The sequence below is a fragment of the Nematolebias whitei genome, chromosome 1 (genome assembly GCF_014905685.2).
Source record: "Nematolebias whitei isolate Nwh7 chromosome 1, NemWhi1, whole genome shotgun sequence".
Taxonomy (NCBI): domain Eukaryota; kingdom Metazoa; phylum Chordata; class Actinopteri; order Cyprinodontiformes; family Rivulidae; genus Nematolebias; species Nematolebias whitei.
The window spans coordinates 15,473,683-15,483,757 of NC_056498.1; the positions used below are offsets into that span (position 1 = coordinate 15,473,683).

General features: G+C 41.3%; 1 protein-coding gene across 1 annotated transcript in view; it reads left to right on the forward strand.

Annotated features, from left to right (window-relative positions):
* tfr2 (transferrin receptor 2) overlaps window positions 1-9,711 on the forward strand; it is a 21,781-nt gene extending 12,070 nt beyond the window's left edge. Inside the window, exons 7-19 of the mRNA XM_037681959.1 lie at window positions 2,776-2,884; window positions 2,960-3,202; window positions 3,278-3,417; window positions 3,484-3,659; window positions 3,733-3,852; window positions 3,941-4,023; window positions 4,117-4,180; window positions 4,277-4,344; window positions 5,744-5,814; window positions 5,914-5,998; window positions 6,433-6,657; window positions 6,747-6,887; window positions 9,457-9,711. Of these exons, the coding sequence (XP_037537887.1) occupies window positions 2,776-2,884; window positions 2,960-3,202; window positions 3,278-3,417; window positions 3,484-3,659; window positions 3,733-3,852; window positions 3,941-4,023; window positions 4,117-4,180; window positions 4,277-4,344; window positions 5,744-5,814; window positions 5,914-5,998; window positions 6,433-6,657; window positions 6,747-6,887; window positions 9,457-9,711 (1,780 nt within the window). The remainder of the gene's footprint in view (window positions 1-2,775; window positions 2,885-2,959; window positions 3,203-3,277; window positions 3,418-3,483; window positions 3,660-3,732; window positions 3,853-3,940; window positions 4,024-4,116; window positions 4,181-4,276; window positions 4,345-5,743; window positions 5,815-5,913; window positions 5,999-6,432; window positions 6,658-6,746; window positions 6,888-9,456) is intronic.
* Window positions 9,712-10,075: the final 364 nt, after the last annotated feature.

The window sequence follows — 10,075 nt, forward strand, 5'->3', positions numbered from 1 at the left end:
TTCCTTGCTGGATTACTTTTGACTTTGGTCTTCCTTGCTGGATTACATCAAGCTCAAGGACATTTGAAGGTCTAAGTTCACGGTTGGAATTCATCCCCATGGACAGGTGATGATTTCCAAAGGGGGGACTGTAGTGAACCTGATCTGACCTCAAATCTGATCAGATGGACAGAGACTGTTATTTCATTGATCTGCATCCAGAAATACAGTTTGAGCCATCTGGAGACTTTCTTTCTTGAATTAATCAAGCAGAAAAGACAATCCTCTATGATCATTACTATTTTACAAATGTTTGATAATCAAATTGTGTTAGTTCACTCAATGCTTACAGGTTGAAGAGAACTACTCATTCTTATTTTACATAAACAGTAAGTAATGATTTTTATTCCTCATTCAAAGAAGAAATCAGGTTAATATGCATTTCTTGATTTTCTGTCTTCAATGAGCAAGTTTTGTAAGTATGTTAAAGTTCAGGCTTCGGTCAACTAAAATGTTTACCGAGAAGAAATGTCATGTTTAATCTTTACAGAAGATACAGAAGAGTTTGACTCCACGAAGTCTGGTTTTCTGCAATAATCTTTCTGTCTGTTTTTAAACAATCTCATTCTCTGCCCTTGAATTTGATAACATCTTACGTCACAAACCACACCTCTATTCTGGTCCATCCACGAATCAGAAAGCTCTAAATTGACCCGGAAGTCAACTCATTTAAAATGTGGCAACTTCCCGGTTCAAAAAGAGTTCCACACAGAGTGCTGAAGAGTGATGGATTTAAAGAGCTAGAGTGTAACAGAGTTCTGAGAGCTAAAGAGATGAAAGGAGTTCAGAGTTCTTGGATGCAAACGCATTCAAGATGATCCAGAGACGTTTTGGGATTATAACTTCTGTTTGGATAACCTCGTACGACTCTCTAAGGGTTTGGCAGTCCTCACGGAGACGCTGAAAGAGTCAGAAAGGAACCCTACGCCGACGCTGATTTTATCATCAACCAGGTAGAAGGTTCTATTTTCGACCAAGTGTACCGTGGGCAAGCTGAGATCTGAAGGAGCGTGCACGTTTCTGGTCAAACAGATTAATTCCCTCACACATCTCTCTGTAAGATAAATCTCCATTTCCATCTTAAACTCTCCTTTCTCCTAAAATCAGTACAGATATTTTAGAAATATCTGAAGCAAAGTCCTCGATCACCGCCGTGTGATTGATGTCCATTATCTGTGAAACTTGTCTGTTATTGTTTTCATATTTTGCCAAATTAATGTAAATGTTTGATGTTAAACTTTGATTCTGCAAATAAATGACCGCATTCATTTTGATGGGTCAAAGATAAATAACGTCTCTCGTTACATTTTTGTTAAACTCAATGCACGACATTTACACAGTCAGAAAGATGAGGAACTCGTGAAAAAGTATGAATATATACGCATATGTCATACTACATAAGACTTTATTGATCCTGCAGGAAATTGTTGTGCCAGAGTTTCAGTACAAAGAAACACAAGGAATCACACAAGATGTAAAAAAAAAAAAACAACAGAAAATATAAAAATACCAACAATTAAGTTCTAAAACAGATCAGGTGCAGACAGAAACATTAAAGTGTTTATTGTGGTGAAGGATTAATTGTATTGTCCTTTGTGCAGAAAGGGGGAGGAGTTGAAAAATGTGTTAGCCACAGAGAAGAAGGACTTCCTGTGGCGTTCTGTGGAGCACCTCGGATTTTACTCTTTTTCTCTTCGTCACAACAACAGTCATTCTACACACAACCGTCCGATGCTGTCTGGCCACGCCCTCCCCTGCCACAAACTTACAGTCTCCAATCTCCCTCAGGTTTCCTCTTCTACACAGAATGTAGTCGACCTGCGTACTCCTTCCTCCACTCTTATAGGTCACTCTATGTTCCTCCCTCTTTTGGAAACAAATGTTGACTACAGCCATTTCCATTCTCATGTCAAAATCCACAACCATCTGTCCTTCCTGGTTTCTTTCCTTGACACCAAACCTACCCATCACTTCCTCATCCCCTCCGTTTCCTTCACCAACATGTCAATTCAGGTCTGCTCCAATCACCACTCTCTCCTCCCTGGGAATACTCTCTATCACTTCACCCAGATCTTTCCAAAATGTATCTTTCTCCTCCTCATCACATCTGACCTGTGGAGTACAACCCCTAACAATGTTTCGCATCAGACCTTCTACTTCTACATTCAGGCACATCACCCTATCTGACACTCTCTTCACTTCTACTACATTCTTTGTCAACTCCTCCTTCAGGACCACCCCTACTCCATTTCTCTTTCTATCCACACTTTGGTAAAACAGTTTGAACCCTGCTCCAATGCTGCAAGCCTTGCTACCCTTCCACTTGGTCTCTTGGACACATGAAACATCTACCTTCCTTCTATGCATCATGTCATCCAGCTCTCTGCCTTTGCCTGGAATTTCCAGGGACATTCCACTTTTAGGAGACTCTGGGAAAGACCCAGAAGCCTCTGGAGGGATTGTACATCTTCTGTTGCCTGAGAACTCCTCGAATTCCCCCATGACAAGCTTGAAAGTGTCGCTGGGGAGAGGGTTGTCTGGGTTTCTCCCCTGGACCTGCTTCCTCTGTTATCTGACTGTGGATAAGCGTCAGAAGATGGATATGGATGGAGTAAATGAAAAGCTGTTCACACCCTAGTTACACATTTTAGCAGTGGTTTAGTCTGACCATTGTTTATGTGTTTGTCTTTATGGTGGTCATTGGTTTGTTTGTGTGGATTTGTTTGTTTTCACCAGGACTCAGAGAAGCTCACTGCAGCTTGTGGATTCTGAAGGTCTGATTGCTGAACAGATTCCTCTAAACCCATTGGATTACTGTCCATACAGTGCTACGGGAAACTACACAGTAAGGGAGTGAGACAGGAAATATGCGTCACTATGGTAACCACAGTTTTAGTTTAATTTACCTGTTTGTTTACAGGGAGGTGTGGTGTATGCCAATTATGGTCGCCCAGAGGATTTTAATTGGCTGAAGAGTGTGGGCGTGTCAGTGGCTGGCTGTGTGGTGGTGATGCGTGTTGGAGGTGGCATCAGTTTTGCAGAGAAGGTCTGGATGGCTGAGAGGAATGGCGGAGGTGGAGTTTTGATCTACCCTGACCCTGCAGACTTGCCGCAGGACCCTCGCCGCCTGGGACTAAACTCACACACTGCTGTGTCAGAACATGTAATGCACAACTGAACACAAAGAAAAGCTTAAACCATAACTGTCCTTCAGACCAATCAGCATCTCTCTTTGTAGGTCCATCTGGGGTCAGGTGACCCCTTCACACCTGGCTTTCCTTCGTTCAATCATTCTAAGTTTCCACCCATACCATCGTCTGGCCTGCCATTAATCCCAGCTCTGCCCATCACTGCTACTGTGGCTGCCAAACTGCTGAGGTAAGCCCCTCCCCTTCATATTACCTGCTCAAGCTTTTTTTCCCACATATTTTATTTGCATACCAGCCAGCTGTCGGGTCCAGCATGTCCTCCGTCTTGGCGAGGTCGGCTGCCATACGTCCGCTGCCTGCTCGGTCCAGACCTAAGCTCTGGACACAGAGTTCGAATGATAGTTCACAATGTAATGAAGCCTATCTTGCTCAACAACATCTTCTCCTCGCTGGTGGGCCGTGTTGAACCAGGTATGCTTTGACATCACAACACAAAAAGATGAATGTCTCTTCAGCATTTGCAACCCATCCATTTTACCCTCAGACCAGTACATCATACTGGGAGCTCAGAGGGACTCGCTGGGTCCAGGAGCAGTAAAGTCTGGAGTTGGAACAGCTATCCTTTTGGAGTTGGCTCGAACCTTCTCAGCCATGCTGAAGAAAGGTAGGACTCACCTTGATACTGCTGTAAGTCCTGTGCAACTGAGAAACAGGCACAGTTTCTCCCTAAAGTGATGTTGGATGTGTTTCAGGTTTTAGTCCCAGACGCAGTTTATTGTTTGTCAGCTGGGATGCAGGAGATTTTGGGAGCGTAGGAGCAACTGAATGGCTTGAGGTTTTATTATTTTTTTTATTTTAGCTAAAAAAAATCAACTTTTTACAGTTTTACAAACCAAAATCAGCTTTAACACTGTTTTGTGATTATCAGGGTTACCTACAAATGCTTCAACTGAAAGCTGTGGCATACTTTAGTCTGGACCAGGCCATCATGGGTAGCATTGAGCTTTGAGTGAATCAACAGCCATTTATAATTTTACAGCTAATCAAAGAGGGACAGAAAAATGAATCACTTGTCTGTCTATTAACAGGTGATGACATCCTGTCAGCCTACACCAGCCCATTACTGGTCGACCTGCTTGACTCTGCCATCAAACAGGTGAAAATTGAAGGTTCAAGGTTCTTTATTGTCATTTGCATCACATGAGGTACATGAGGTGGAACGAAACAGTGTACTGAAAGTCCCAGTTACATCCAAATATAGTAAAAATATAAAGTATATGAATGTTTCTGTTCAGTGCGCTGAGATGACTTCTGTTGTGACTTGGCTCTATATAAATAAACTGAATTGAATGGCATAAAAAAATAAAAAGTATAAGGATCTAAGATTCAATTCAATTCAATTCAAAAATACTTTATTAATCCCAAAGGGAAATTATTTGTTGTTGTAACTCGTGATCCTCATTTCATTAAGAGATGTTATAGACACTGATGGCTGTAGGCAGGAAGGATCTCTTGTAAAGGTCCATCCCACAGTGGATCCTAAGAAACTGGCAGCACATGCCGTCCAATCCGTCCACCCAGACTCGCTGGCCTCTCGGTTCCCCCAGGCTGTAGGACCGCCTGAATGGCGGGCAGAACTCCTCCCAGAGCGATGGCCACTCCTCCCAGCAGTCTGCCGAGCTCCTCGTCGCTGCGGACAGCCAACTGTAGGTGCCGAGGGACGATTCTGTCCTTCCGCTGTCATGAGCCGTGTTTCCTGCTAGTTCCAGGATCTCAGTGGTCAGGCACTTGAGCACAGCTGGCATGTAGATGAGAATGCGTCCAAAGAACATCCTTTCAACTTATTTGAGTTTTGGGGCTGTAGTTGAGATATTATTTGAGCTTTTGAGATGTTAATCAGCTGCTGTTGGTTGTAGAAAACTGCCTTGGTTACGCATCATAACAAATGTCCAAAACTAAAAAAGTTTCAGTAAAAATCCTTCCAGGTGCACAGCATCCGATACCAGAGAAAACAATCATCCAAAAAAAATGTGATTTACATCCAGAAAAAGAGGAATTAAAGTTTCCAAAAGCAAAATCTCAGAATGAAAGAAACAGAGCTGCTCCAACATGCAGCCACCTTGAGCGGTGCAATTCTAGAACAATTCTAGATATATGCTAAACAATAATAATGTACTATAATAGAGTGTATTAAACAGCAGCCTAAACATAAGTCTGTTATGAGCAGATGGGTATGAATACAGCAGCTTAAAGGCAAGAGATCAGCAGTATGGATAAGCAGCAGCACATTTCACATTTTACCAGGCTTGAGTTTTCATAGATTTGTTCTCTCGATATCTTTACAAGACAAGCTGTACAATACAAAACTAGAAAAAAGTAGGCGTTCCACAAGGGTCCTTACTTAGATCTCCATACATTTATCCATACCTGCCTTGCTACTACTTGCTTAGAAGTAAACACAAAAGTATTCAAAGTTTTTTGAAATTGTCCATATACAGTATAGGCGCTGCCGATGGTCATTTTCTACAGATTCATGTGTTGTTTTTGTGTTTCAGGTAGAACACCCCAAACATGCAGGTCAGACCATCTACAGCCAGGCTGAAAAAGATGGAGGCAGCTGGAGGATGTGAGAAAAGCAAATACACATATGATCATATTGTGTGTCATACAAAACATTTAAAGTGATGATGATGACTGAAAATAATCTGCTGCTGTTTCCCCTCAGTATAAAACCTCTGTATTTGAACAGTGGAGCCTACAGTTTCACTGCATTTGCAGGAGTTCCAGCCATCGAGCTTAGATTCACTAAGGTATACTTTACTGCAATCCACTTAAACACAACACAAACAAGCTAAATGCTGTCAGTTTGCACCATGCAACAGGAGTGTCATATTAGGTTGCTGCAGGAAGATACAATTGATTAGGGCAATCCATATCCTAGCCCATATATGTGATACTTCTTATTTTTTATTGATACCTAATCAAAAAACAAGTTTTTTACTTTGTAATCATGGTGCAGTAAGTGTAAGTAAATGTGAAAAAATAATTTAAAGGATTTTAGGTATAACAAAATTGCAAAAAGTGAAGATGATTTGAGTACTTTCTAAACACTGTATTTAAATCTATATATGTGACAGTATGTTATATAGTTAAATGAAATGAAATGTTGCATCAAAAGACAACACATGATGTCAAGTTGCTCCATTTTATGCAACAACTTTGTCATATCACTTTTGTGTTCCAGGAGCGAGCTTACCCATTTGTCAACACGCCTATGGACAGCGTCTCCCGACTACAGGAAGTTCTAGGGGGTCGTCTGGGTGTCATTGGGCGAAGCCTGGGTGAGCTGGTGGGGGAAATGGTGCTGCGGTTGGTCCATGACCACATCCTTCCTTTACGCATCACTTCCTATGCGCAGACAGTCTTGTTATTTAGCGCTCAATTAAACAAACACTCAGCCGAGCTACAGGTAACTCAGTCATACAACTTTGTCTACTACAGATGTTGAGGTGGTGTGATGTCAGCAAAATATTGGCTGTTTTTTCTCTGTGTCTTCAGACCAGAGGTGTTTCTCCTCAGTGGCTGTTTAGTGCCAGAGGAGATTACAGTCGAGCTGCAGAGATGCTGCAGAGAGGCATTGACTACAGTGACCTGCATGATCCCACAACAGCGCGCCTCTACAACACCCGCATTATGAAGGTTTGAGTTATATGAATTGTTCAAACATTATGACAACCTTTGCATTATGAGGTTCCACTATTACAAAAAAAAAAAATAATAGAACATTTACATTATGTAGGCACAAGTGCCGGAAATTGTTCAGTTATTAAGCTAAAAACAGCATCATGATGATGCAATAATTAAAACTTATTTAATATTTACTTTAATATTCACTTCATGAACATAAAAGTACTACAAAAAATGTAGTCATTGCTATGACATCTGGGTGGAGTTTGCATGTTCTCTCTGTGCATGCGTGGGTTTTCTCCCAGGTACTCAGGTTTCCTCCCACAGACCAAAAACATGCATGTTAGACTGATTGGTAACTCTAAATTGTCCCTAGGTGTGAGTGAGAGAGTGAATGGTTGTTTGTCTCGTTTGTCTCTATGTGGCCCTGTAATGGACTTGCAACCTGTCCAGGGTGTACCCCGCCCCTCGCACAGTGATTGCTGGACATGGGCACCAGCGACCCCCGTGACCCAAAATGGAATAAACGGGTAAAGATAATGGATGGATGGATGGATGCTATGACATCAGCATTATACCTATACGAATATTACAAACCTTAATTACTAAAGCAATTGCATTATAGACGTACAAATTCTGCAACGTATGCAATCAATAAAACTCTCAAATTATGAAAACGTCATAGTTGCAGGTTGTTTACACAACATATATGAAATTGCCAAAGCTGTTTATAAGAAATTTCCTATTACTACTGTCCTTGTAGCAACACTGACACCTACTGGCAAAATAATGACACTACAGTACATAAAATATGGTGAAAGGTCTTTTAAGCAGGGCAGCACGGTGGCGCAACTGGCAGAGCTGCTGCCTCTCAGAGAGCAGGTCCTTGGTTCAAACCTCGGTCCAGGGTCCTTTCTGGGTGGAGTTTGCATGTTCTCTCTGTGCATGCGTGGGTTTTCTCCGGGTACTCTGGTTTCCTCCCACAGACCAAAAACATGCATGTTAGACTGACTGGTAACTCTAAATTGTCTCTAGGTGTGAGTGAAAGAGTGAATGGTTGTTTGTCTCGTTTGTCTCTATGTGTCCCTGTGATGGACTGGAGACCTGTCCAGGGTGAACCCCACCCCTCCCACAGTGATTGCTGGACATGGGCACCGGCGACCCCCGTGACCCAAAATGGAACAAGCGGGTCAAGATAATGGATGGATGGATGGACTTTTAAGCTATTAACTTATTTTTTGTGATAACTAAGGATCCAATACCTGCAAACAATTGCTTTTAATTTTATATTGACACAGCTTTTAGACCTCACACCTGTATGAAAGTTAATGTTAATTGCATTAACATTACTGAACGTCCAACACCTGAACCCGCTTTGTTTATTGTTAAACCTTTATAGATTTTGGTTACACAGCCTTCTAGTCAACACTCAGAGTCCGAAAATGACTGGTAAATGTCCAGGGAGCTCAGTTGGAAGTACTGTATTTGTACTGTTAACAGTGGTTCTAATTGTTGTCCTGACCATACTATGTCCTGCATTGCGCACAGAGCTCTTTTATTCTTGTCAGTTGTCGCCATGTGTCTGTTCCCACAAACCATGTTGATTCAGGACTAGTCAGAATGAAATCCAGTATATAACTGTACAGCCATGCACATATATGCACTTTTTGTGCTTCCTTTTGTGATTTCGCTTGTGCTTCCAGTCCATCCACTTTATTTACTAAGAATCTACCAGATTTTGTGATAACTGATAAAACAAAAGTTTCAACTACTGCAGCTCCCTTCTTCAAGGGCCACCACAGCAAGTGAACTTGCATTAAAGATGAGGCAATCTTGCATCCTTCGGCAATTGCCGGATGCTCTTCATGATGCCACTTGAGACTGAACCGACAAGCTCAAGATTACAAAACCACGGCACTGACCCCCAAGCTACTGCAGGCTTAAATAAATAAATAAATTACCAAGTCTTGGCGCAAGTTTGTTTGCTATGTTGACCCCTGAAGAAGGGAACGGCCGAAAGAAGAAAAACATCCTCTATAAATTTTTGAGCTTTTTAGGCTTTTTCTCATCAACTAATGATGACCATTTTAGGGCAATGAATTAGTAGTGTGCATAACAATGCCAGCATTACAGCTATAACTTTCAGTCATAATGAGCAATCTAAAATAATTTATTAGTTTAATATAAAACAGCAAGTTTCCAACAACTGAAAAATCTTGCATCAATGCAATATCTGTATGCACAGGGATAGAGACCATACAATAGAGTTCATCAGGTTCACAGAAACATAAGTATAAGGAACTAGCACGATCATTCAATGCACACAGCATCTTGAAAAAAAAAAAGGGTTCTTTTATGTTCTACTGGGAAAGAATTTGGAAACAGACCCAGAAGTTACTGGAGAGATTATGCAGTATCTCACAGCTGATTTTGAAATGCTTTGGAGTTCCCAAGAACATAAGTAGCTTGGAAGAGAGAGGTCTGGGAATCTTCGTTTAGACTGTTGCTTCTTTAACCTGCTTCCTTTATCGTGGATGAATGGATTCATAGAAAGACAACAATTTCCTTCTTTTGCTTCCAGGTGGAGTACTACTTCCTGTCCCAATATGTGTCTGCAATGGAGACGCCATTCCGTCATGTGATCCATGGGCGTGGCAACCACACTTTGAGTGCCCTTGCTGAGCACTTGGCCCTGCTTACCTCTGACCCTGTGCGGTTTGATGAAAATCGTTTCAGGAGACAGCTGGCTTTGTTCACATGGACACTACAGGGAGCTGCCAATGCTTTGAATGGAGATGTGTGGAGCATACACAACACACAAACATACAAACACTGACATTCACAACACACACACTAAATTTCATTTGGAATGTGCATCACCTGTAGGATCACTTGTGGGGACGTCCTATTCTGAAAGTTCTTAAAACACAAAAAGTTAGCCTGCACAGCTTTGAGCTAATTTGTTTATGAGATAACAACTTTTATGAAGATGTTTTCTTATAAACGTGGCTGATGGGGATTTCCCCCGAATAAAAATGAATGTTCCAATAAAAATAAATGTTAGCGCACTTAAAATTAGGCAAATACATTTTACCTGATTTTGTGCTATTTCACTTGTATTTAAATTTTAGAAACAACAAAAATATTTTGGTTCGTTTAATTTTTTTGTGTGAAAAAGTGGAAGAAATTAAAGTTTACTT